Raw genomic sequence first — 27,927 nt, forward strand, 5'->3', positions numbered from 1 at the left:
CCCAGGACCCCGGGATCATGACCTGAGCCGAAGGCAGATGCTTACCGACTGAGCCACCCAGGCGCCCCCCCCCCTTTTCTTTAGTAGGTGCCTGTTGCGTAGATTGAGAAAGTCCTTTTTTTATTGCTAGTTTGCTGGAGAGTGTTTTAAAAAATTTATTTGTATTATTTTAGAGAAAGTGAGAGAGCATGAGTCAGGGGTGGGGGCAGAGGGAGAAGGAGAATCCTCGAGCAGACTCTCCACTGAGCACAGAGCCAGGTGTAGGGCTCGATCCCAGGACCCTGAGATCATGACCTGCACTGAAATAAGAGTCAGCCACTCAGCAGACTGAGCCACCCAGTTGCCCTGAGAGTTTTTGTTTTTTAAATCATGAATGGGTGCTGGATATTGTCAAATCATTTTACTGCCTCTATTGAGATGATCATACAATGTTCACTTTTATTCTGTGAATATGCTGAATTATACTGAATTTTGAATGTTAAACCAACCTTGCTAGGCTGCCCATTATTTTATCCTTTGACTAGAGAGAGTAGGCTTTTTATGGGGCTTTTTTGTCTGCACCTGTTGGTGTTTCTGTGTTGTCTGCTTCTTCAACTCCAAGTCTGGGGCATATGAGGCAAAAAGAAAACTCAGGGAACTTACCTAGTCCATCTACTTTTCTCCACCATTCAGAATCTTTTGTGTTAGGTTTATATATAATGTCCAGGGGTTTAATAGCACTTAGTGGGAGGGAAAAGTAGGTCAACTCCATTTTCCTGGAAATAGATGTCTTCTTACTGATTTTTTTTTTTTTAATCAATTACTAGATAAAGGTACTAGAACACCCTTTGCTTTAGGATTTTTTTTTTTTTTTTTGGGTGATAATTGTAAAATACCTAGCCCAGTGCCTGGCACAGATTAAGTTCTTCTTAAGTTATTATGCATTCCCACAAATATTTCTTGCACACTTATTACATGGCAGGCCCAGAGAGGTTTAGCTAAATTTATAGGTATAAACACGGTATAGGTTATCATGTGTAATTCCTTTTAAGAGATTTGGTGATAATGTAGAACTCTGGTTTTCAGTGTCATCCTGGACTAGCTACATTAGTATCACCTGGAAACTTGTTAGAAATGCAAATTCTTGGGGCCCAACCTAGACCTACTAAATTAGAAGCTCAGGAGGTGGGGCCCCCTAATCTGTGTTTTAGCAAGGCCTCCAGATAGTTCTGATGCATGCTGAATTTGAGAGCCCCTGATGTGGAGGCTCACATAGACCCTAGCCTCATGAGGAAAGGTGCCAGGCGTCTGGATGCCCAGGGTCAGGCCTCAGTGCAGGCAGATGGTTTTTGTAGAGGCACTTTTTACATCTCCCCGTTTCCCTCCCTTCAGGCACATCTCAAGAGATCTCTTTCTTTAGATGCTTTCTCAGCTGATTATCCAGTAATGCTAGCTAGGGTGTTAGTGGAAATTAGTATATTTACGAGGAATTTAATAGGAGGTTAAATAAGCATCTTTCAGGATGCTAAAGATTTCAGTCTCACAGTGGGAGATTTACATATAAAAGAGAAGGGGAGGTAATGTTTCAGAGGAGAGGGATCTTGAGATGTCTTTTGTTCTTGATACCTGTTTGGTTATGAATTGAGTTGGGGAAAAAGATTCATGGTATTTTCAAGTAGCAGTATGTGAATGGTACCAGTATTTGCTTTCAGTAACCATGGTCTTGAAGTCCTTAGAAGATAAAGAAGTAAAGAATCTGGTCTTATTACAGATTCTTAGATTTTATTAGTGTAACAATGCCTGGCTGGATACCAAAAATACTAGGGCATGGCCATCTCTGCCTAGTTCCTTACTTATATGCTTTATGTAGGTTTATCTATAGTTATCTCAAGGTTGCCCTTTGTGACAGCCCAAAGTCTCCTTCCAGTCTCAGTTTCTCCCCATCACTGTAAGTCCTAGTGTTACTGTCTGGGAGGAGTAAACTCCCTCTTGCTCCTAATTCAGAGTTGTTCTCAGAGACAGTCTCCTGCCTCCTGCCTCCTCCCTCCTCCCTGCATGCATCCCATTTGGGTCCTCATATCCCGCATCAGTAGGTTAGGGACAGTTCCCACATCTCAATGAAAGGAAAGGCAAGAGTGTTATAAACATTTCTGTATTTTCATGTGTGGCTTTGTTGTGAGAGAGAAGGAAATACATCTATAAGTCATCTAATCTGTGAGGAAGGTAAGGAAGAATATTAATCAGAGTTTCTTGTGACTCTAAATCCTTGCTGCTTTAATCAGGGACCCCAGGATAATCGACCCATACATAATGAAATCCACTCCCAACTCTCTACATAAGCAATTATTTAAATAGTTAGGAGAAAGAATAATAAAGCAATTGCCCTGTGCTTTTGAGGTCAGTAGGTTAACTCTACAGAGTTTAATTAAAATTTGATAATAAATGCCTACCCTCTGCAGGATATTTCATTAGTCTTCATCATGGCCTATGTTAAATATTCCTTATTAGTTACTTTTTACCCCTCTTAAATCCTCTTCTCATGAAGCAGGCTTCTCATTACTAATTAGGATTCTCACACTGCGGAAGGAGATTCCTTGAAGCAGCCACCTTGTTAGGAAGGGATATCCACCACCATAAAAGAATAAATTGGAATTCTATTATCTTATTTTTAAAATATCTTACACAATGCAGCCAAATGGTAGGCTTTAAAAAAGTATCAAAGAAAAGACCACTCTGGCAATGGCTATGGTGTAATCTCAGTCACATTCTTTTTGATATTAATAAATAAATTCCCTTTCTGATTCCTCCTGAAAATAGGTATGGTACTGAGAAAAATCAGATTCCTTTGGCTTGGTAAGTAGACTTGTATGTAGAGATTAGGAATTATCTAAGAAGTTCTGTCCCTTTACTTGGAGGGGTTCAGAGGAAGAGAATTTCCCACAAAAGGAAGTAAAATGTATAATCACAAGCTAACTGGGAAGTTTGAAGGCCGTGAAACTGATTTACTTCTCAGTGCTCTTCCAGTCCTTTCCTTGGACCGGTATTGGAAGCCTGCTTGCATTCTGCATTCTTGTTTGTTGCCATCACTGTCACCTCTAATCTGGATCATTTTCATAGCCTCAGCAGTCTCTAGGCTCTGGTCTTTCCTCTCCTGCTCCATCCTCTGGGCTACTGCCAGAGATGGGTCAGCTTTCTTTCTCATGAAATCTCACCAGGTCCATGCATACCCTGATTTCCTCAGCACCACACAGGAGGCTGTTCCCTTCACAGGCAGGCCTTCCCTCTCTGGCTGGGGCCCTCAAACTACCCTGAAATCTCATGCTTGTCTTCTCTTCTTAGAATGACCAGTTCCGTTTCTCTTTTACCAGATAACTGTCTACTCATCTTCTAGGAGCTGTTTGAATTGCTGTCGCTCCTGCTGGCTTGAGCTCCTCAAAGGCAGGGACGACTGTCCTATCCCTGGTGCCCATTTCTGTACAGACACACACTTGGTTCTCAATAGAATTGGTTGAATGGATTTGGGGGTGCACTAACCACCTTTGTATTCCCTCAGAGAACATTTGCCTTCTGTTAACATTGGTTCACTGACTACACTCATCTGATTGCACAGTTAGGAGGCTTACAAGCGTTGAAGAAATGAATTAGTTCTCATAGCACTACAGAAACTTGTAATTAAGAGAGACATGTATTTTTAGATTGGAAAATTCTCTGCAGATTTTATTGCCTTGATGTTACAGTGACATGTGACAGTGACAAAGAACTTCACAGTTTGCACATTTCTTTGGTCACCTTTCAGCATAAGAATGGATTACTCTTCACTTATGACTTTTGTGTGAACCTCCCGGCTCTTCACCCGCAGCTTGTTGACCTGGGACTCAGCAATGTCAGCCCGTTCCTCGGCCTCCTCCAGCTCGTGCTGGATCTTGCGAAACTTGGCAAGGTTGACATTGGATTGTTCCTCCTGAGAAAAGAAATTTCAGAGAACGAGAAAATTTGACATTTTCTGATTCTCACTGCCTTTATTACTAGGAGCAGCTACTGGATTTACTTCGTAAATGAGAAAGCAAAATGTCCTGTTATTTGGTCATGTACTTATTTGGGGGCAAGTCTTCCCACTAGTTGCCTCTGAACGTGTGGGCTCACAATGCCCCCTGCTCGGTCTCTCTCACTTGATTCTCTTCCTGGCAAACATAAGATGCTACGGTGACAACAGGGAGATCAGAGTAGCAGGAATCTGAATCTTTAAAAAGCAGGCATGGTGATAGTATTGGGTGCAGAGAACCTTAAGGAAAGTTTCTGATGAGAAAGATGATAAGATGGGAAAGGAGCCAGATGAAAAAGAAATAGTCTGATGGATATACTGTGAAGTCATTTAACAAATCTTAGACTTCAGAGCCCTCATTAGCATAGCCCCCGTGAGTGCTGGAGGTTGCTGGGAGTGATGGAGTGTTCTAGATAGGGAAGTGAGTTGTAACCAAAAAATATTTCTATACTAACATGTCTGGAAAATTGCTTAAAGAGTTCTCAGGAGAAATGCACTTGAATCGCTAAGGCTCCAGTAATTACTGGTAAAATTTTTTCATTCCAAATACTCATTTTCATACCTAATTTTGTACTCTTTTTCCTTAAAGAAAGGCTCTTAAATTCTATAAACTTCAGGCTCCCCAGAAGCCTGAAGTTCAGGACTTCTCCTGAACTTTTCTCTGTCATTATGGAGCTACTCACAGCCTCTTCAGCTTGTCTCTTATAAGCTTTAACTTTGGTTTGTAATTTGTCCACCAAGTCCTGCAGCCTAAGAATGTTCTTGCGATCCTCCTCAGTCTGAAATGAAAGAGGTAGCAAATAGTGTTATTTGAAAACGACTCATTATTTTCATTTTCTTGAGAGAGCAGCAGGTGTGAGAAATATGGAAAGGCGGGTCACCTGGTAAGTGAGTTCCCTCACTCTCCTCTCATGTTTGCGAAGACCCTTGACAGCCTCGACGTTGCGCTTCTGTTCATTTTCAACCTCATTTTCAAGTTCCCTCACCTGGAAGAGAACAAAGGCTTTTAGCAATTTGGCTGTAAGTAGCTGTATGAGCAGGTTGGGAATTGAATGAAGTGATGGGGACCCACCCTGGCCTCCAGCTTCTGGATCTGCTTCTTCCCGCCCTTCAGGGCCAGCTGCTCAGCCTCGTCCAGACGGTGCTGCAGGTCCTTCACTGTCTGCTCCAGGTTCTTCTTCATGCGCTCCAGGTGGGCGCTGGTGTCCTGCTCCTTCTTCAGCTCCTCGGCCATCATGGCTGCCTGATGAGCAGTAAAACAAAACCAGTTGAGAGAGCTGAGCTAGCACATCAGGATTCAAGTTTGACCAGGACCGTGTTGCCCTCTGCTCACATCAGTGATGGCCTTCTTGGCCTTCTCCTCTGCGTTGCGGGCTTCCTGGACAATTTCCTCCATCTCTCCCTGGATCTGGGAAATGTCTGTCTCCAGCTTCTTCTTGGTGTTGATCAGGCTGGTGTTCTGTTTCAAATTAATAAAAAAAAGGGAAGCACATTTAATTATATTCTATTTACATTGTCATTTTGACTGGTGTAGACAGGCAAAAATTCTTGATCCAGGGAAAATTCAGAATAAACACCAAATCAAAAGTTGACTCTTAAGTTATGCCTTCTCTTCTTTTTATCCATACTTCTGTTAATGAACCTTTTCTGAAATTCTTCCAGGTAAAATTTGATTTTTGGTATCAGAGATGTTCGACCATTATCAGTGGCTGTTTGTAAGCATGAAGCACAACCCTGACCCAAGAAAAAATTTAAAGTGCTGTACCCTGTAGTGCCACACAGCTCATGGAAAATGGATTATTAATTTTTAGTTGTTCATTCATGTTTGGTTAGCTTTATATTTAAAGAGCGTAAGTAGGGGCGCCTGGGTGGCTCAGTCGGTTAAGCGACTGCCTTCGGCTCAGGTCGTGATCCTGGAGTCCCGGGATCGAGTCCCGCGTCGGGCTCCCTGCTCAACGAGGAGCCTGCTTCTCCCTCTGACCCTCCCCCATCTCATGTACTCTCTCGCTCTCTCAAATAAATAAATAAATAAATAAATCTTTAAAAAAAAAGAGCAAAAGTAGCATCATTATTAGTACAAAAATGAACCAAGAATCTGTTATGTTTTGGAAAGTTGATAGTATGAAATATTTAATTCAAGGATACTAAAAATGAGTAAGAAAAATGTATTTTAATTTGAATTTAAAAGTATTTGTAGTATGTCATTTTAACATTTCCATGATGCTATTTCCTTATATTGCAATTTTTAAAAAGTATATAATATATGTTTATATAATATACAAATTAGCAAAATAAGAGGTAAGGAATAATTATTGTACTCTCAGTAACCAGAGACAACCATTGGTAACACTTTGTTTATCCTCCTGGATGTTTCCTATATATTTTCAACAAAAATGATCATGCCTTATATATTATTTTTAAGTTGCTCTTTTCACGTATTATGAACATCTTTTCATGGCAATAAGTGCATACTATAATGGCTGCTTATTAGCCTTGTGAGGCTACACCGCCATTTATTTTAGCACATGCGTTATAAACAACAAATGCTGAGTAGCAGTAATGATGGCTTCTGTGAATTTGAACTGAAGAGCTTCTTTCATGTAGTTAGCTTCATGTGCATACACGATACATAAAAATAACTTGGTGGCTTATTCTTTTTCCTCTGTTTTATTTGCTGATTGATTTGCAGCTTAGAGTTGGAAAAGACAAGATGGCCACTAATGTCACATATATGGTTATTGGTAGAAGGCCTTCTGCTTTTTTACAAAAGTTTCTAGAACTCTAAATTTTGTCAAATCAACATGATTATGTCAGCCCATAAATATACCCGTGAACTGGCTAGGCCCTAGTACTTCTTAGTAATACACATTTTCCAGAACTTCAGGAAGGGAACCTTGCCAAGGTTTTCCCCTCAAATTATCTTCAACTTCAGGGAATGCATTTGCTCAACCAGAGTCCTGAACCTCACCTGGGTGTGCAAGAGTTGCACACGCTCACTGGCATCCAGAAGCTCTTGCTCTGCCACCTTCTTGCTCCTCTCGGTCTGCTCCAAGGATGCCCTTAGCTCTTCAGTCTCAGCCTGCAGCAGGTTGGCCCTGCGCTCCACCATGGCCAGCTGTTCTTTAAGGTCATCTTGGCCTCTGATGGCATCGTCCAAATGTAGCTGAGTGTCCTACACAGAAAGAGGCAAAGACTCTTACTCATGCTTTCATTAAAGCGAGTACACATTTGGGTCATGTACATACTTTGTTCTCAATAACTTAGAGTATGATTAGGGAGGGAAAATCTGCAAGTCCCTTTAAAGACAAATTCTTTGTAGCCTAGGGTAGTAGGTCTCCTCAAAAGAACAGGATATTATATTTTAGATCCTAAATCATAAAAAAATAACCATGGCTAAAGCTATAAAATATTGGATCAAGAAAGCATCCTCAGAGATGAGCTGGTCTAATGATGTTGTTTTCTATATATTAAGTATAGATATGTGATTTTAAAAATGTATGTATATATATATATATATACATTATACAAATGAAGTTCACATAAATGAAGTGATTTGTGCAGTGTCTTCTCTTCAGTTGACAAGGTGAACTTTTAGACTTTCCAGATGTAAGCTGTTCTTTGGTTGTGTATGTAAAATTTTCAACTGATTACCATGTTATTTAGATTTATGGTATATAAATTATGGTTAACACCCAGACCGCATGACACCATGTGTGTTTATCCCAGTGTACCTTCAGTATTCCTTGTGTGTTTCTAAGATTCCTTATTGCCTCTGCAGCCTGGCGGTTGGCGTGGTTCAGCTGGATTTCCATCTCATTGAGGTCTCCCTCCATTTTCTTCTTGATCCTTAGGGCATCATTCCTGCTCCTGATCTCAGCATCCAGGGTGCTCTGCATTGACTCCACCACTCTGATGTGGTTTCTCTTTAGCTGATCGATTTCTTCATCTTTTTCAGCAATTTTCCGGTCAATCTCAGATTTCACCTGGTTTAACTCAAGCTGGATGCGAAGGATTTTGCCTTCTTCGTGCTCAAGAGATCCCTTTTTAAAAAGCAACACTTAGGTTACTCTTGGCTTTTTGATCCTCTCGGGCTCTTCCCTGGTGTAATCTGAAACTGGCCCATGTACTTGGAGCAGGGAGAAGACCAAAGGAAGAGGCAGGCCACTCCAGCTTGGTGGTGGCAGCTTAATAATAGCAAAGGGAACTTACATGAGAGGCTAGTTTTGGGTGGCAGGAGGATGAATGGATCCCCACATCTGCCCACCAAATTTTAAAAGTTTACAAAGAGACGCTAGGTAGATTTAGTCACATATACCATGTAGGTATTCTTAACACCAAACCACTGTCTCAAGGCTATGTCTTTGGAGCAGCCTCTGGGAGCCGGAAAGGCAAGTGGAACCCATAATCCTGGGATAGGGGAACAGTCCGCAGTCACGTCTTTCTGATGGTGTTTACCTGGTTGTTACCTAGAGAGCTTGTTGTTTGTTTTGCACAATATGATGCTTTCTTTTTTTTTTTCTTCCCAATTTCTTTTTTTTAAATTTTTATTGTTATGTTAATCACCATATATTATGTCATTAGTTTTTGATGCAGTGTTCCATGATTCATTCATTGTTTGTGCATAACACCCAGTGCTCCGTGCAGAACGTGCCCTCTTTAATGCCCATCACCAGGCTAACCCATCCCCCCACCCCCCTCCCCTCTAGAACCCTCAGTTTGTTTTTCAGAGTCCATCATCTCTCATGGTTCGTCTCCCCCTCTGACTTACTCCCCTTCATTTTTCCTCTCCTGTTATCTTCTTCTTTTTCTTTTTTCTTAAAATATGTTGCGTTATTTGTTTCAGAGGTACAGATCTGTGATTCAACAGTCTTGCACAATTCACAGCGCTCACCGTAGCACATACCCTCCCCAATGTAATATGATGCTTTCTTGAAGAAGGCATTCAGAAAACCACAAACTTCCATACATCTTAATTTAGCCTCTTCATTCTGCATTGCCAAGGAACAATGCAGTATTTCTCACTGAATTACAGGAGTTATCCCCGGTAGCTTTGCAACATGATAGCTGCTCTCAGTCGGTATTAATTTTTCAGTTTGTTTATAATGCCTAAGTGGGCAAATGGAACATGTACCTCTGCTTCCTCCAGAGCAGCCTGCAGTTCACTCTTCTCTTGATCTACCTGTTTCTTCACTTTCTCCAATTCATGGATATGCTTTCCCCCCTCTGCAATCTGCTCCGTCAGGTCTGAAATCTCCTCTATAGGTTAATAATAAAATACCACATTCAGTTGAGAAAAATGAAAACTTGAAAAGATGTCTCCCCACCACTTTTGAAGTAGAATGGTTACAAAGACTCACGCTGTAAGTTCTTGTTCTCTCGCTTCAGGGTTTCAAGGTGATCCAGGGATTCCTCATAGGCGTTCTTGACCTTGAACAGCTCAGTGCTGAGTGCACGGGCCTCCTTCTGGGAGGCCTCAAGTTCAGCCTGAGTTTCCTCATGCTTCTGTTTCCCCTCTGCCAGGACCTGGAAGTACATCAGAACTAAGCCTCTGTGATCAAGAATCAGGCCACTTTCCCCCAGGAAGCCGGTCACTGTGGGCCACCTTGTCAAAGTTCCTCTGCTTCTTGTCCAGGGCGGCGCAGGCGGCATTAGATCTCTCCACGTCCAGCATGAGGTCCTCTACCTCATTCTGGAGCCTCTGCTTCGTCTTTTCGAGGGAAGCACATTTGGAATTCACGGCCTCCACATGTTCCTCAGCATCCTGCAGACGCTGGGCCAGCTTCTTCCTGAAATGTTGGTCAGTGCGAGTGACCAAGAGCAGATTCAGAGCTACGACAGTGAACTTTATAAAGCTGCTGACTAGGAAAGCATATTTTCCCCAAGATTCTTTGCTTCTCTGTCCACAAATTGTTTAGGTTTTCTAAAAATGTCTTATCAGTACCCATTTTGTGTCTTTAGTTTTCCCTAGTGAATTCTTATCTTTATGTGAGGGGTTGTTAAACATATTCATGAGGCCTTTTTGTATGCATGGTGGTGGTGGTGTATGCATTATGAGAGAGAGAGAATGAGCCTATCTGATTATACAGTGGTGGAAACCACCATCTTCTCCTTACAGACAGTCATGTCCACTGAAGAACGGGCCAAGACCACAGCCCTCCCCGCATCACCTGAGGGAGCAACGTGAGGATGTGACAGCCGTGAACCGGAGGCGTATCATCAAGCATGCCAGCCCTGGATAGCGTCATTAAGCATTTTTTAACATGGTCCTCTTCATAAATGAAACTGTGGCCCAAAGTGATGCGTACAAGGTCATATGATTATGATTAATCACTAACTTTCTGGGTCTGATGCCCCAGACAGCAAATGTTATTCCAGAATTATATTTCCCAAATACCCTCCAAAGTCTTACTGCTTCCTTCACCAGCTCACACTTAACTGGAGTGTTCCCTCTGCAAATGCTCGCCAAACCTCCTCATTCTGTTTAATTCTAGCAACTACTGAGATAAATGCAATTTAGAGAAGCTTCCTTCACTGGGAACATAATGATTATTTCCCTTCCATGTGTCACTCCCATGAGTTTTATTCCATAAAAGTGTGTGTAATTAGTGAATCAGTTTATTGATACTGGTTCTTAGTTAAATGACAGAGTATGATAGTCTTATTTTGAACCTCTAGGTAGGGATAAACTGATTATTGTTAATTATAATATTCATAATAGACCACTGTCTCCATTTTTCCTTATATTGAAGGAAATTAATTCTACTTAATTCATAAAGGGTATGCTGATAATTTTAATTCATTTTGGTGGAAAGAAATTTAAGGTATTTTTGTAATAGACCAAAATGTAGGGAGAGCTGTGGTCTCGGCCCATTCTTCAGTGGACATGACTGGTCTGTAAGGAGAAGATGGTGGTTTCCACCACTGTATAATCAGATAGGCTGAAATATTCCTCCTATCTTCATGCCTGAAATATTATTATTTTTTTATTATTTTTCCTTCACTGCCTTTAAACTTTTCTTTCTGCCTCTATCATTAAGAGCCCATACTTGGCCTCCTCCAGCTCCTCCGTGCGCTGGATGGCGTCCGTCTCGTATTTGGTCCTCCACTGGGCCACCTCGCTGTTGGCCTTGGACAGCGCCCTCTGCATCTCGGCCTTGGATTCCTGCTCCTCCTCATACTGTTCCCGCAGCAGGTCACAGTCGTGGCGGGAGGACTGCAGGGCGTGGGCCAGGGCGTTCTTGGCCTGGACCAACCAAAAAGTGTGCATTGTACATTTATGTTCTGGTCATTGATATTCTGTAAGTGAAGTTCAGTAGTGTGTCACGCTACAAAGTTCAAGTGATTGAAAGTCTCAGAGAATTCTCACCTTAGACTCCTCTTCCAGCTGCCTCTTTAATTCCTCAATCTGTTGTGTAAATGCTTGTTTGCCTCGTGATAGCTGAGACACCAGAGCTTCTTTCTCATCTAGCTGTCGTGAAAATTCACCTGTGAAAGACAATGTGAATGATTTAGTTCTGTCATCTAGATGGAAGACTAATTTAAAAAATATGATAACATTAGAACTCTTCTTACTCCATGATGAAAAGAATAGCTCAAAAACTTTGATGTGGTTGAGAAGGTTATTTCTTGCTTTTTCAAAAATGTGAGCTTTGGGGCACCTGGGTGGCTCGGTTGTTAAGCATCTGTCCTCAGCTCGGGTCATGATCCTGGGATCGAGTCCCCCATCGGGCTCCCTGCTCAGCGGGGAGCCTGCTTCTCCCTTCCCCTCTACCCCTGCTTGTGTTCCTGCTCTTGCTCTCTCTGTCTCTGTGTCAAATAAATTAATTAAAAAAATGTGAGCTTTCTTTGATATTTTAAGGTCTGTCTTTCTTTCTTTCGAGTAATGCTGAGGTAGCAAAAAATTTCCTCAGCCCAGGAAGCTTAATTTTCTTCCAGTTATAGCTTATAATCATCCTTTTTACCATCTCTCAATAAAAAGAAGAAGGAATGACGAATGATAAATGAGCGTGCGCGGCTTAAGAAATGATGGGTGTTAGGAGGTGTTCACAAGTGGAGGCTTGCCTTTCGTTCTTTGGCTCTCTGCATGCTGGCTGTGTGTGCCCACTGACCTGATTCTGTGTGTAAACGAGCCTTCTGGGCTGACAACTCATTGATGAGGCGTTGCTGTTCCTCTTCCTTCGTTTTCACTTCACTAAGCTGGTCCTCCAGGGTGCGGCATGTTTTCTCGAGGTTTCCCTGTGGTGGGAAGTAGAAAACGGGAAAAGATGGTACATTTTTATTTGTAAGTCTGCATTTGGAGATGACTACTTGTGGAAAGGAGCTGAGCTGTATTTACTTTTCTAGCCACTCCAAAGCCCACCACAGTGCCCTGGATATAGAGGCACATAATTTGGGCTACATGAATAAATAAATAGTTATGAAAACTGGATTATTGTCTTTGGAAAACATGAACATCATTTAAATTCTGCATCATGTGGAGTATGGTTTTTAGATAATTTTTTTTCTGAAACTGCATTCTTTCATAGTCATGGGGATAAAAGTTAACATGATTTCTACAAGTTAGGTAGGAAGACTGAATGATTCATTTCAATATAGTGATGTCTAATAGGCATAAGAGGAATAATTTTAAAGTGAGATAACATAGCAGCAGTATCCACAATAGTCAAACTATGGAAAGAGCCCAGATGTCCATTGATAGATGAATGGATAAAGATGTGCTGTGTATACATGCACACACACAATGGAATACTACTCAACCATCAAAAAAATGAAATCTTGCCATTTGTAATGACGTGGATGGAACTAGAGGGTATTATGCCAAGAAAAATAAGTCAATCAGAGAAAGACAATTACCATATGATCTTACTCCTATGTGGAATTTAAGAAACAAAACAGAGGATCATGAGGGTAGGGAGGGAAAAATAAAACAAGACGAAACCAGAGAGGGAGACAAACCACAAGAGTCTTAATCATAGGAAACAAACTAAGGGTTGCTGGAGGGGAGGGGGGTGGAGGGTTGGGGTAACTGGGTGACGGGCATTAAAGAGGGCACGTGATGTAATGAGCACTGGGTGTTATATGCAACTGATAAATCATTGACCTGTCTCTGAAACTAATAATACATTGTATGTTAATAGAATTTAAATTAAAAAAATAAAATAACATTTAAAGTTTGTACAGTTAGATTAGATATATTCATGTATAAACTCTATAATTTTGAATTGTTGCAAATGAAAAGGGGACAAGTTCACAAAAACCTTGGCTTTGGAGACAGTCTCCATGTTACTGGCGAGGTCATCGATCTCCATCTTCAGTTCGCTCTTCTCCTTCTCCAGCTTCTGCTTGACCCTCTGCAGGTTGTCTATCTGCTCCCCGAGCTCGGCCACGCTGTCCGCGTGCTTCTTCCTCAGGGTGGCCGCCGTGGCTTCGTGCTGCAGGGTGGCCTCCTCCAGGTCCCTGCGCATTTTCTGGAACTCGGCCTCGCGCTTCTTGTTCATCTCGATCTGGGCGGAGGTGGCCCCGCCGGCTTCTTCCAGGCGCTCGCTGATCTCCTCCAGTTCCCGGGAGAGGTCAGAGCGCTGCTTCTCTGCTTTGGCCCGGGAGGCCCGCTCTGCCTCGATTTCCTCCTCCAGCTCCTCGATGCGGGCCTGGGGGTGACACATCAACATGAATGCCAACTCATGGCAGATTTGATTCCTGGAATGTGCAGAAGAGGTGGGGGGTTCGACTCACCTGTAACTCCTTGATCTTTTTCTGTAGCTGCATTGCGAGGGCCTGCTCATCTTCAATCTTGCTTTGCAGATTGCTTATTTCAAACTCTTTCCTGTTAGAGGAGCAACACATAAGCTCTCAATCAATTCTCTTACCAGTTTTCTTTCCCATGTATGGTGGAATGTCTTTATATTGCTGTGTTGAGGACGTGAGTAGTACCTGTTCTTACAAGTCAGTAAGGTAGCATTTTCATTAAATAAAAAAGTCAAAGATACCATTTTTTTTTCCTGTGTGCTCTGAAGTAATATTTTAGAGAGCTTTAAAACATCTATTTCACTTGAATTGACAGGTAACGAGCAGGTTACTCACTTTTTGAATTTCTCATCAAGTTGCTGCTTGTCATTTTCTATATCCATCGTGGATTCTTGGGCTAACTTTAGGTCTCCCTCTAGTTTCCTCTTGGCTCTTTCTAGCTCCATGCGGAGTTTCTTTTCTTGTTCCAGAGATCCTTCAAGCTAAATATATAGTGGATTTTATTTATTTCAGTCCTAAGGCACTGAGCCATATGTTACTAGCCATCAAAGATACACAGGAGAATTTTTAAAAATACACCAAATAGTATGGGAATTTTAATTATTATTTGCAAAGCCACAGTGAGAGACTTCTGGGCATTACTGATAGTTGCATGTCATAACTATTTTATATGGAGAGGAAATACTGTGTTTTTCACACTTACGTCATCCACTTGCTGCTCTAGCTTGGTTTTAGCTTTGGTCAGGGTGTTGACTTTATCTTCTTCTGCCTGCAGGTCATCCAGGGTCAGCTGGTGGGCCTCTTGGAGGGCCTTCTTCTCCTTAGTTAGCTTTGCGATGATTTCGTCCAGGCCTGCCATCTCTTCTGTAAGGTTTTTGACCTTAGATTTGAACAGATTATAGAAATGTTAATGATATCTGTCGTCTTGATGGAAAACAAGCTTAGGACAGTGTCGACCTGAGATGGAAAATGGAGATAAGAAGCTAAGCCAGGCCCACTTCACTGAAAAGTATGGGGGAGAAAGGTCAAGGTAAATAGAAATAGTGACGACTAAAGAGATGACATAAATATGACAGTATTTTCCTTTCATATTCAGTAACTTTAGGATTAAACTTTTAATTAAAATACTTCAGTAACAATCTAGCCACTTGTAAACACTCTAAAATGGATCATGATTGTACCTTGTTCTCTGTGGCATGCTTCTCCTTTTCAACCTTGGCCAGGGTCAGCTCAAGGTCGTCAATGTCTTTCTTGAGCTCTGAACACTCGTCCTCCAGTTTCCTCTTCTTGGCCGTCAGCTCGGCGTTGATCTCCTCCTCATCCTCTGCTCTCTCGGTCACCTCCTTGATCTTGGCCTCCAGCTGGATTTTGGTTTTGATCAGCTGGTCACACCTTTCCTCTGCATCAGCCAAGCCATCTGCTTCCTAAGGGAAGAAATGAAACAGTTTAATTTTCTAAGCTATATCTGCAAACACACTGTAATTTACTAAAAGGTGGATACTTCAATAACTCAACCAGTTTGGTCAACACATATGCCAACTTTTAACAGTCTACTGGACAAATATTTAGTAATTTTAATGTACTGATTATACGAACATATTTCCTCTAGCTGTCCCTGTGTGGAAGGTCAGATCAGGGAAACGAGCCTTTTGGCAAAATCTGCCTCTGTGCTACTTTGGAAAAATCACTTATTAATTCTAGGACTCCATTTCCTCACATTCGAGGGGATTGGTTAATTTAGCCTTTTCTCTGACCTGGTAAGAACAACATAACTTCTGTTTATGTACACAAATACTCACTAAGGAAAGGACAGTCTCATCTAAGAGAAGGGTCTATAAAGGAAGGAAAATGTCCATGGACATCTTCATGACTCTGCTCACTGATGACCATACCGCATATGAATGTGCACATGAACATACACAGCATAATTGGTGACTTCGCATCTATTGCTTTTTTAGGTCTGAGTCTTAGTATTTTTGAACGACAAACAATTACAGCACATGTTTTAGTGGAAACCATTCATTCAAAAACCTTAAGTTAAAACTTTTTCATATCCACTCCCACAGTGTCTGGGAGATAAGAAGTGGCTGAGCTGTGCAGTGGATGACACTCACAGACTGAACTTGGAGTTGCAGGTCATTTTTCTCTTGCATCAGAGCTACCATCTTCTCTTCAAGCTCTTTCCTTTTTGCCTCTGACTTAGCCAGCTCTTCCTTGGTCTTCTCAAACTCTTCCTTCATGGTGGCCATCTCCTTCTCAGTCTCTGCGCTCTTGAGGAGAGGCTTGATCTTGAAGTACAGCTTCATCCAGGGCCAGTGCTTGACGTTCATGAAGGCGCGGACGTTGTACTGGATGCAGAAGATGGACTCTCTGTAGGAAAGAATAAAGACGCAAATAAGGAACCATGTGGACAGTGGCCATCACTCAAAAGAAGTAATGACTGTACCAGATTCAGCCATGAAAGTGCAGAGAACAGCGACTTGGACTCAGCCCCTCACCTCCTCTCCATCATCTTCTTGAATTCCACCCTCATCAGGTACCCTCTGCACACAGCTTGGGTGCGTGTGATGAGTTGAGCCAGCTTTTCATCTCGCATCTCCTCTAGAGTTCCCAACAGCCCAGCTTTAAAGAAAACCTTGCCAAAGAACAAGCTAAATATGTTATTTTCACTCATGAGAAAGTCCAAAGGAGATGAAATTATTATAGAGATTTAGGTTGAGGGTACCTTGGTGTGACCGAATTTGTACTGGGTGTGGTCGATGTCAATAGACCCTAGAAGTTTCTCAGAAGCCTTCTTACTGTCAATGAACTGACCCTCTGGGATAGCACTCGCATTTAGAACCTTGTATCTATCAGAATACAAAGAATATAAAAGCATGGTTTTCCTTCTTAGTAGAACTGTTAGTAGCTATCATTGAAAAAAATGATAGACTGAGTTTTGGAGAAAAAAAAATTCCATTAAAATAATCCAGCAGTGCTTTAGGTGAACCTTGGGAAAATATGTTTAAAAACTTATGATAATATAAAACAAGCCTCCGTTCTTTGTTTTTTTTAATTAAAATTTTTTTATTGTTATGTTAATCACCATACATTACATCATTAGTTTTTGATGTAGGGTTCCATGATTCATTGTTTGCATATAACACCCAGTGCCCCACGCAGAACGTGCCCTCTTTAATACCCATCACCAGGCTAACCCATCCCCCACCCCCTCCCCTCTAGAACCCTCAGTTTGTTTCTCAGAGTCCATCGTCTCTCTCATGGTTCGTCTCCCCCTCTGATCTCCCCCCCTTCATTCTTCCCCTCCTGCTATCTTCTTCTTCTTTATTTTTTTAACATATAATGTATTATTTGTTTCAGAGGTACAGATCTTTTATGATCACCTTTCAAATAATTGCATTTCAGTTTTCAAGAAAAAGTTAAAAGATGTTTGAATTGTGCGGGGATACTGCTCTAGGCTAGCACATTGAAAGGGAGGAATAATGAGACACAAACCTCTGTTTGAAGTCTGCATAGAGGATCCTGCTTGGGAACCCCTTCCTGCAGATGCGGATCCCTTCCAGCACACCGTTACACCGCAGCTGGTGCAGGACAAGTTCATGCTCCATGGCCCCTAAAAAAAAAAAAAAAAAAAAAAAGTGTTTTCTATATAATAGTCTAATGAGAAGTCAACTGGAGTCTTACTTGGGTATCATAAATGTCTTACCAGGAGTTTTAGTTTCATTGGGAATGAGACAGCGTACAAAGTGGGGGTGAGTGCTTCTCAAGTTGGTCATCAGCTTATTTAAATTCTCCTGTAAACCATATGAAACGTTTTGAAGTCATTCTTTGTTGCATGAGAGTCCCTGTCAATGATCTGGAGTGAATGTGCCCCATTTCACGAAAAAGTAAATGTAAGTGACTACAGTGGTTACTTTTAAGAGAAGGTTTGATTTCATGTGAAATGTGTTCCACTCTAGATCTTTTAGATTTGGAGTTTTAAGGGTAACTGGTTCACTTATTGTAAAGTTTGAACCCACATTATGGGTTTTCTTTTTGTTAAATTTTTCCTAACACGTTTTTCATTTTCCTTTGACAACAGGGCTTTTTTTTTTTTTTTCGGTTTCACCATAGATTTCTTTTAAAAAGTTTTTTAAAGTTACGATAATTTAATTTTGTTACAGAAGTAGTCTTTCGGCATTCAAGAATATACTTACCCTGAAAAGGGCTGACACTGTCTGGAAAGAAGAACCCTTCTTCTTGGCACCTTTTTTCCCACCACCACTTTCTGAAAAATAAAATAGAAAAATTAAAACTATTTGCAACAGCTTTGAAAGTACTAGCCATAGGTACAAGACTGCCAAAATTCCTTCTGAAATTTAAATTTGCACTTGTTCACTTGTATCATTCCTGTTTTTCTTTCTGTATCTTTCTGCTGACTATAGATTAGGAAAATAGAAGCATTGGCTCACATAGGTATTCAGGAAAACAACAACAGTAAAAGAACTGTGGATGAAAAGAGTAGGTGTGGGGAAGGGATGGGACTCCTCTCCTCCAGATCAGCAAAGTGTGTCCCCTGAAGGGAGTGCCCAGAGACAGAGTAGTCCTGCCCTCCTAGGGCACACAGGTCCCAGAGAACAGGCAAAGTTGCATGCTTGCTACCAGGTGCATGAGCCTCTACTAACCTGCAGGGAAGTCCTACTTCCTATTCGCTTGTGCTTCTATACTGTTAGGTGTGCATCTGGTCTTAGGGGACTTAGGAGAACAGAATTTCAATTCCTCAAACACTAGTGCCTTGAAAAAGGATTTCCTCATCTCCAGCTTAGTTGGATCCTCGAAGGAACCAATACTATTAAAATAGTAGAAATGAGTTGTATGATCTTGAGCAAGTGACTTAACCTCTGAGTCTGTGTTTCCTCATTGGTGAAATGAGGCCATGGACAAAAGCATCCATGTGTCAATTTTAGCTCTGAAAACTTATGATCATAAGACCGTAGCACACTAATTAAATACGCTTCCTTTCATTATCTATATTGGTTAGTATGTTCACTCTGTGAACATACTAGTGATATTAAGAATGACCTGCTTCAGCAGTTTGTCCCCCAGCAAAGAGGAGAGCCAGAGTCTTCATTGCAGACTTCTGATAGAGCCCAACCACGGTCTCATTCAGGGGGTCCTTGTTCTTGTCCAGCCAGCCGGCGATGTTGTAGTCCACGGTGCCGGCGTAGTGGACCAGAGAGAAGTGCGCCTCGGCCTTGCCTTTGGCAGGCTTGGGCTTCTGGAAGTTGTTGGATTTCCCAAGGTGCTGCTCATAGAGCTTGTTCTTGAAGGAGGTGTCTGTGGCCTTGGGGAACATGCACTCCTCTTCCAGGATAGAGAAGATGCCCATGGGCTGAGAGTAGGAAAAAAGGGATGATAATAATGAGTTCCTCAGAAAAATATGCTCCAATAGTTTATGTACTTGGTGGAAACCTGAAAATGTTCCAGAAGAAGGGATGATAAGAAATTAAATAAGCACAATCCTACTTTATTGCCTCTTCTCTGCTACTGAAATGTGAAAGAGTCATGTACCATGGACATATGGGAAATATGTTTGCTAGAAAGACTCGGTTAAAAAAAAAAAAGCCCATCTGTGTCATTTGGCAAACTTTATGTTCAGAGTATAAAATTAAATTCCAAAACTACCATTTCAAAGCTGAATTCTTTATCCTGTAAATGTATAGATCTAAATACTTTCTTCCCTCCTGACAATGTAACTTCCTCACCTCAAATCTAGACATGACAAAAGTACGAAGAGGAGAAAAATTACGGATAATGATTAAAAATTATCCATTCCCAGGAGGAAAGAGCGTCTCATGTTGTATCATTAGAGCTCTTTGTACTCTGAGCTCTGTTCCCCCCACGGTGGAGTTAAGTGATCATAATTTGGTTTTGCTTTGTAAGCAGATTGACTCCTTTCAGTGGCAAGTTTGATAGGAAAGACTGATAGAAAATCCAAGGTTGAGGATTTTGCTTCATCACAAATTGTCTCCCAAAACTATTTCAATGTTCCTGGAACTGAGTACCATGTCGTTTTCATGAATAGCAGAGATAGTATATATCACCAAATTAAAATTGTTTTCCTCAAATTGGGTAGACCTAGTCTGATGTGACACTCTCATCTTTCATATTTTTATAGAATTTTGGCATGAATGTCTGAAGTGTTCATAGAAGGCAGTTGTGTTTGCTTTTCCTTTCCCACTGCTTAGGGTAGTGTTCACATATAACCATATACTTCATTGGTATCCATAGGTAAACGACGAGTTCCCAATATTACATTTGTAAGTGTTTAATGATTGCTTGATGAGTTTTAACATATTCAACACTAATAGAATTATTGCCCCACTTCCTTGATAAAGGAGAATTCAGGGTTCATTTTCCAGGGATGACTGTAGAGAGGTTTGGTGTTTATTCAGTAGTTATCAGAGTCTTAATGCCTGCAACAACTGAAGAGCTACCCTTCCAACCTGGAAGACGTCTTGACACATTCTGCCTTGATACCCACGAAGGATGATCCGTACACCACACACCATCATGGAATCACCAGGACCAGTGACAGTACTCAGAGGACTAGCGGCAATTTCATTCCTTACTCCCGTGCACGTGAGGGAGAGTGAAGTTATAAGAGGGAGAAACGTGCAAACTTGTGTCTGTGTACATGGTTGTATGCATTGCAGTCATTTTTCTATGAAAAACTATTCATGAGTAACAACAGGTCACCTGTGACACACCAGACAACTGATCAGAGTACACGGGCCTGTCATCAAACACCACTGCTTGTTTTTTGAGAATTGGGATTGCAGTTAAGCATAACGAGGCAGACAGTTTGTTTTTCATGTCCTGAAGGCTTAAAAAGTCATACAGACCTTCTCGATGAGCTCGATGCAGGCAGCCAGGTCCATGCCAAAGTCGATGAACTCCCACTCGATGCCCTCCTTCTTGTACTCCTCCTGCTCCAGCACGAACATGTGGTGGTTGAAGAACTGTTGCAGCTTCTCGTTGGTGAAGTTGATGCACAGCTGTTCCAGGCTGTTGAACTATAGAAAAAGATAAATATAGGGAGTTACTCATGACTTAAGTATGTCTTCTGCATTTAAGGTATTTTGGTTTATTAAATTACAAATGTTCAGATTGTTTTCTTACTATATGATGTGATTCTAAAAGGTATTCACCTTTAGACTCCTCAAATACTATGCTTTTTGTATGAAATCATTAGGCCGAATGCTATTAAATAAGGACATCTTTTAAATATTCCCTTAGCGTAATTTGAGAAAGCATTTCTCTACCTGTTTGGATCCACGATAGATGTTGAATATTTATTAACCTTTCACAGACCATTCACTGAGACTTCGAGACTTGAAAGAATAAAATGCTCTCTCTTTTCCTCTTTATACTAATTTACTTGTTTCACATCTCCTCAGAGACCCTTCATTCCTACAAATTCCGTTTCGTACTTTTTGTAAAGATAATTTTGAATGCTCTAACAAGATGGATCAAATGACTGGGGATTTGCGTTTGCTTATTTTCTGTCAGTTCACTACTCACATCAAAGATCTCAAAGCCGGCAATGTCCAAGACCCCGATGAAGTACTGTCTGGGCTGCTTGGTGTCCAGCTGCTGGTTGATGCGGGTGACCATCCACAGGAACATCTTCTCGTAGATGGACTTGGCCAGAGCACCCACCGAATTGTACACCTTCAAGAACAGTGGTAGTTTGGTTTTTCGAATTAAACACAGTGATGGAGCCTGGGGTCTCCTGTGGCTCAAACAAATCATGGGGGTTAAGTCATGCTTACCTGCTGCACAGTCTGGCCTTTGGTGACGTACTCGTTGCCAACCTTGACCCTGGGGTAGCAGAGGGCTTTGAGCAGGTCAGCAGAGTTCAGGCTCTGGAGATAGGCCGCCTTGTCAGCAACTGCACGAACGAGGTGAGAACAGCTGTATAAGCTGACCACAGCTTATACAATTTAAGGTGTGAAGGGTAATGACAAAAAAAAAGTTTTGCTTGAATATGTGCAAATGTGACAAAACCATTTGTCACACTAATTTTAGTCATTTTTTTTTGAGAGGATAATTTGGAATGTAGGAAATTGATGCACTGTGTGATACTTAAAATATAGCTAAAGTAGACCACAGATAAAAATAATTTGAAAAATTCTGACCTAGAGGAGGAGTGATAGGAAAATTCTGATTTTTTTTTTTTTTAACGGTGCTTGTGGACATGTAAATTATTGACTGGAATAAAAAAGGTCTTAATCAGATCGTAAATACTAGCTTACAGTAAGTCAGTGAAAATTGGAATAGGCAGAAATCACACCTCCACAAATCTTCTCAGTCACGTAAAACATGCAGCATGTGTGTCATTTCTGCCCTCTAATACTTTCCCGGTCATCAGATAGGTCAAGAAAGTGTAAACTTGGCCCCTGCCCTTGAGGACCTAATGGTATCAGCTCTGTCAGCTGAAAGATGTGAGCAGGGAGTGGTACCTTCGGTGCCGTCCGGCTCAGCCTGCTCCTCCCTCTGCTTCTGCTTGAACTTCATGTTCCCGTAATGCATCACAGCCCCCGTGAGCTTGTAGATGGCCGCCTTTTCATCAGTGCTGAAACCCAGAATGTCCACAGCACTCTGTGGAAAGAGTTGAATTTAAATCATCTCCCAGTTACCACCATGGCAGTTACCCTCAGGACACTGGGGCCTGCCTCCCCTCCTTCTTAGGATGTCTTGGCTAGCACTTTGCTGTTTTCAGGAGGCAGTCCTATTCTCCAGCACTTTATTCCACAAAGCAGCATTAGTAGGTGTGCACCAGTTTCCCACTGAGTCATGTGGGCAGTGAAGATCTTATGTGTCCTGTCCACACTCACCGAGCCAAGACTCGGAGCCTTGGCTTTGGATGCCAAGGACAACACTCTTCCTATTTCTCCACATTAGCCGGGCCTTGCTCCACAGGTTTCTTTCTCATGGGTTTCCTTTGCTTCACAAATCTGTTCACTCCTTTTCCTCGTATGTTGTCCTAGCCGACTCCTAGCCTGACTCCCCGGATGTGACGAACGCAGTTGGGAAGAGGGGAAGAGCAGCGGCCCTTGAGGTTTTCCCTCTCTGCTATCAGGTCACAGCTCAGCTGGCCATGAGATGCCTGGCAGTGAACTTCACCTGATCGTTACTCATGCAGGGAAGAGACATTTGTGAAAAGAACGTCTCCTTTTATTGAAATATTGTTGTGTCTTTTTTCTCTATTGGATTTTGGTCACCTTCTTAGTTTGGTCACCATTCTAGGCTTTGCAAAGGCTCATGCAGTGGAGGCAGGCATCAGACAAGGAGGGGGAGTTTGCTTATGTAACTCTTTCTCCAGATTATTTACCCCCAGTTCCAGCTCACTGACTCAACCTATTTAAAATGCCTAGACATTAATAAAGTCTTAGAACAAGACTGCGATGCTTTTTTTTAAACTTCCAACACGAGGTTATTTGTCAACTCCCTAACCCTTTTGGACATATGAATAATAATGAGGTAAAGCTGGTAAAAGCTGATATTTATGAGATGAAGGCACACAAATAGTTTATAGACTTTTTGAAAATAATATTTTAAGAGAAGAAGTGTTTTTGTAAGCAACTCCTAATCCTGTCTTGGGAATGTTGGGATATTCCCACTGGTATTAAAGTTAAGAATAATCAAAGAATGTTGACTATTCAGAAATGCAAAAGAAAACATGAAATATGTATAAAGTATATGTATAAAGAAAATAAGCCAAAGAGTAATGATCCTTAAAAAAAAAAAAGAAGAGAGAGAAAGAATCTGTAGTTCCAAAAATAAAAGTAAAGGCTCATGGAGGCCAAAAAGAATTTTTGAGGTTAGAGAATCCATTTCTTTTAAATGCTGCATAGAGGGGGGAGGGGAATACTGTTAGCCCCCAGAGTGACATTTGAAATAAAATTTGTGTTTATGTCTGATTACAGAGGAACTGTAGAAATCATCATGTTCTGTTATAAAAAAACCTAAAAATATCGTAGGGTCCTTTTCACAGGTTATTGGATGTAGGGTCTGACATAGAATAAGAGAAACGTCACTATAGGAGTACAAAAATTGACCCAAGGGACCGATGAGGAAAAAAACAAAAAAGAGCCAACTAGCCAAGGAATGCCTAAGACTTAACATTTATTACAGACATTTTAAACTTTCTGATACATAAGGCGGACGCAGGCATTGAAATATCCTATAATTTTATTCCAAGAGTAAGGAAGCCTGAAAGGCAATATTGCCTATTTGTTGTCTTTCTGCTAATGCTTTTGACTCTATAGAGGGGAGTGTTGTATACTGCAAAATGAATTTGCTTCTTCCTGTTCTGTACCTGTTACTTACATCTGTGGCTAGCAGCTCTTCCTGGTCATCAATGCTGGGCACTGTAATTTCACCTTGACTGACAAAGGCAAAGTCATATGGGTTGGTGGTGATCAGAAGCATTTCTGTACACATGAAAAAGAACAAATATAGACAATTACTTTGGTTATCAAAAACATTTAGAGGGACTGCTTAGAAAAAAAGGGCTTTTATTCTTCCTTTCTATTTTCCTTAGAAAAAAATCACAGATACTTCTTACCAATAAGCTCTGGTTTCTTGTTGGACATGATTTGATAAAATATGTGGTAGCTTCTTTCAGCCTTTAGCTGGAAAGTAACACGGGACTTCTCCAGCAGATCTAGAAAGTCAGATTGAGCACACTTTAAAAAAGCCACAATGGAAAATTAAGCATTTGAAAAGTTCACACAACAAAGATAACAAGATTTTCAGTATATTACCCCAAAGAAAAATATTCTTAATCACTAATACTCATTAACTTACATGTTTCAATATCTGCAGAAGCCAGTTTGCCTGTTGCACCAAAATGGATCCTGATGAATTTACCCTTAAAAAGGCAAAGGAAGACTTTTTGTACATATTCAAAGGCAGACAAATATTTTCTTTAGCTATGGACCAAGCGGATGGGAAAGATACTGATGCCACATGCACAGAAGTGTCCACGCTGGTCCTCAGGAAAGGAAGGCCAGGAGACTTACAAAGCGAGAGGAGTTGTCATTCCTCACGGTCTTGGCGTTGCCAAAGGCCTCCAGTAGGGGGTTGGCGCTGATGATTTGATCTTCAAGGGTCCCCTTAAGAGAAATGAATGAGACAGATAAAGAGAGGGGGCGCCTGGGTGGCTCAGTTGTTAAGAGTCTGCCTTCGGCTCAGGTTGTGATCCTAGGGTCCTGGGATCGAGCCCCGCATTGGGCTCGATCTGTTCTGCGGGAGGCCGGCTTCTCCCTCTCCCACTCCCACTCCCCCTGCTTTGTAAGTTCGCGCTCTCGTTGTGTCTCTGTAAATAAATAATTTTTTTTTTTTTTAAATTTTTTATTGTTATGTTGTAAATAAATAAATCTTAAAAAAAAAAGAGAGACCCCAGAAAAGGTGAGTTGCAGTCTCCTGAAATAACTTTACATCAACTTCCTCCCCTGCTCCCTTCCTCCTTCCCAGGATTCTGTAACTTTTGGGTAAGGCTCGCTGGCTTTCTCTTTCTTTGTTTCTTTCTTAACACATTTTTTTTTTTTAAATTTAAGATTTATTTGAGAAAGAGGGAGTTTGTGAGCGGGGCTTTCCAAAGTGATTAGAGGGAAGACAAATGGGGAGAAGGGGTACTCTAGTATAATGGCCTTGAGTTCTGTATGCCTCAGGCTCATTTTTTCCCTCCTAATAAATGGTTGTGAGAACTTCTGTCTATTGCACCTGGCAACACATCTCATTCTCACTGCCCACCCAAGAGTTATTGCAATTCGTTGCTTTGGCTCTTTTTGGCATCACTTGTAATTGGTTGCTATGGCTCTGAAGGACCTTGGCCATATTTTTAAAAGCCTAGGATTTCTTCTATCCTGGGATGAATATCATACCCACCTGCATTTTGCCAGCAGTAGGTTCCTCTTTTTTCTTCTCTCCAGTAATTGCAATTGTTGCAAAGTACTGGATGACACGCTTGGTGTTCACGGTCTTCCCTGCACCAGATTCTCCGCTGTCGAGTCCACACAGAGGAAAAAGTCAGAATCTAACCACTACAGTGATCAAAATTCACAGAGAGAAAGGCATGGAATCTACATACGTAATCAGGATTGACTGGTTCTCACGATCTGTGAAAGAGAAATCAGAGATAATGTTGAAAAATATATGTAGCACATAAGTTTTGTAAACTCAAAATTGTCTTTTAAAGCTCCCCATTCACACACACACACACACACACACAAATGTATCGATTGTTAACTTTGCTTTTTTCACAATATTCTTTTTAAAATAAGTAACAAAAGATGTGCTAATTAGTGTGTTACACTCCTGTTACCTTTAGTGTGATAGAATATGTAATGAACGCACTATTTCACTGTACTACCCTGGGAATAATTTATCAATGTCAGGTGAATACTAGTTCCATGTTCCATTTAGTCACTTGGTTCATAGTTCAAAATCATGTTATTAATGTCCAATCCAAAGTTTTGTGTAGTAATTGGGATAACGTGTACTATGAGCTTTCAAGGTGTACTTTTTAGGAGAGGTGATATATTAGCTATAATTAAAACGCATAGTTCATTCCAAAATTTGGTTAATTTTGATCTGGAATTAGCATTAGTTTGCGTTGTAGCATAGAAATCAAAGCAAAATTCTCTATGCTTTTGAATTGGTCCATTTTGTTCTTTTTTAAAAAGATTTTATTTATTTTAGAGAAAGAGCATGCATGGGGAGGTGGGAGGATCAGTAGGGGAGGGAGTGGGGGGGAGGAAAGAATCTCTAGAAGACTCCACACTGAGTGTGGAGCCTGACTCGGGCTTGATCCCAAGACCCTGAGTTCACAATCTGAGCCAAAACCAAGAGTCAGAGATGCCCAGTGGACTGAGCCATCCAGGCACCCCTGGTCCCCTTTATTTTAAATATATTTCCCCAATTTTATTAGATTATACTCCTAATCATATTAGAATACTATTATTGTGCTATTACCATTACTATTATGTTTGTGCTGAACATTTAATTCTCCAAGTACTGCCTCTGTGTCTTCTATGTTATCACTATACATGTCCTTTATAAATGGCTCTACAGACGGTAATTATGGATTCACTCACCCGTCAGCATGAACTGATAAGCATTGTCGGAGATGGAGAAGATGTGGGGCGGGGCCTCCTGGCGCTTCTTGCCTCGGTAGGCGGCCACCACCTCGGGGTTGTACACCGGCAGCCACTTGTAGGGGTTCACAGTGACGCAGAAGAGGCCCGAGTAGGTCTGTGGGAAATGACAAGGTTGCTCTGTCTGCAGTCACATCATTAATCTGTCTTGGCAATAACTGCTTTATGTGCCAAGCGAGAGGGACCCAAGTACTGTGTCTGTTCTCCTAAGATTCAAGGGTCTCGTTCCCTGGCTGCCTCCCCCCTCATGGGCCCTACACACTATGCTTCCTTCCGTTTGCCCACAAATTCAGCACTAAATAGATGGCTTGTCACATGCACAGTGTCAACTACGTCAGAATTCACAACACTAACCAAGTGATTAGTCTTAAAATCGTAGTAAGCAAATTGGAAAATAGTCTTTGATTGGTTTTGGCTAACATAGTTCGTGGACTTAAGTTAGTGAAAAGTGAAAAGAAAAAAGGGGGCGCTCACGTAGATCATCCAGGCTGCGTAACGCTCTTTGAGGTTGTACAGCACTCCAGGCTCGTGCAGGTGGGTCATCATGGCCATGTCCTCGATCTTGTCGTACTTGGGAGGGTTCATGGAGAAGATTTGATCTTCCTTAACTGTGACAGTCTGTTAAGAAAAGGTGGAGCCACTGCATATCAACTAAGTAGCAGAAAAGGATCAATTATGCATTCCTACCCTACTTTGTGTTACTTACAGTCCCAGCATCGGTCTTCACTGTCACCTTCCCTCCTTCCCTGCTCTGCACTGTACTTTTCACATAGGATTCCTTAGCGTCCACCACAAAGACAGAATTCTTGGCATCAAAGGGCCTGTTCTGGGCCTCAATGCGCTCCTTTTCAGACTTCCGGAGGTACGGAGCAGCCTCCCCGAAAACGGCCATCTCAGCGTCGGAGCTCATGGCTGGGGGTTACCGGTGGCAGCGGAGCACCAGGGTACCTGGAGGAC

At 41.5% G+C, this 27,927-nt stretch overlaps 1 protein-coding gene across 1 annotated transcript; it reads right to left on the reverse strand.

Annotated features, from left to right (window-relative positions):
- Nucleotides 1-3,787: 3,787 nt before the first annotated feature.
- Nucleotides 3,788-27,880, reverse strand: MYH4 (myosin heavy chain 4). Its single transcript, XM_027625154.2, has 38 exons — nt 27,677-27,880; nt 27,445-27,588; nt 26,911-27,067; nt 25,905-25,932; nt 25,703-25,817; nt 24,835-24,927; nt 24,620-24,683; nt 24,378-24,476; nt 24,140-24,243; nt 22,270-22,408; nt 21,580-21,698; nt 21,329-21,478; nt 20,650-20,820; nt 18,827-19,136; nt 17,962-18,032; nt 17,472-17,559; nt 17,261-17,378; nt 16,491-16,614; nt 16,264-16,400; nt 15,880-16,135; nt 14,947-15,189; nt 14,469-14,645; nt 14,102-14,247; nt 13,754-13,844; nt 13,279-13,668; nt 12,130-12,256; nt 11,388-11,506; nt 11,068-11,264; nt 9,624-9,807; nt 9,379-9,544; nt 9,153-9,277; nt 7,753-8,061; nt 6,990-7,193; nt 5,355-5,480; nt 5,094-5,264; nt 4,903-5,007; nt 4,705-4,800; nt 3,788-3,940 (listed from the first exon to the last, which is right to left on the reverse strand). Exons 1-38 carry the CDS (start codon nt 27,878-27,880, stop codon nt 3,788-3,790), a joined length of 5,820 nt encoding a protein of 1,939 aa, XP_027480955.2.
- Between the last annotated feature and the right edge of the window lie 47 nt (nt 27,881-27,927).

Source organism: Zalophus californianus, chromosome 16 (assembly GCF_009762305.2).
Source record: "Zalophus californianus isolate mZalCal1 chromosome 16, mZalCal1.pri.v2, whole genome shotgun sequence".
In the NCBI taxonomy this organism is placed as follows: Eukaryota; Metazoa; Chordata; class Mammalia; order Carnivora; family Otariidae; genus Zalophus; species Zalophus californianus.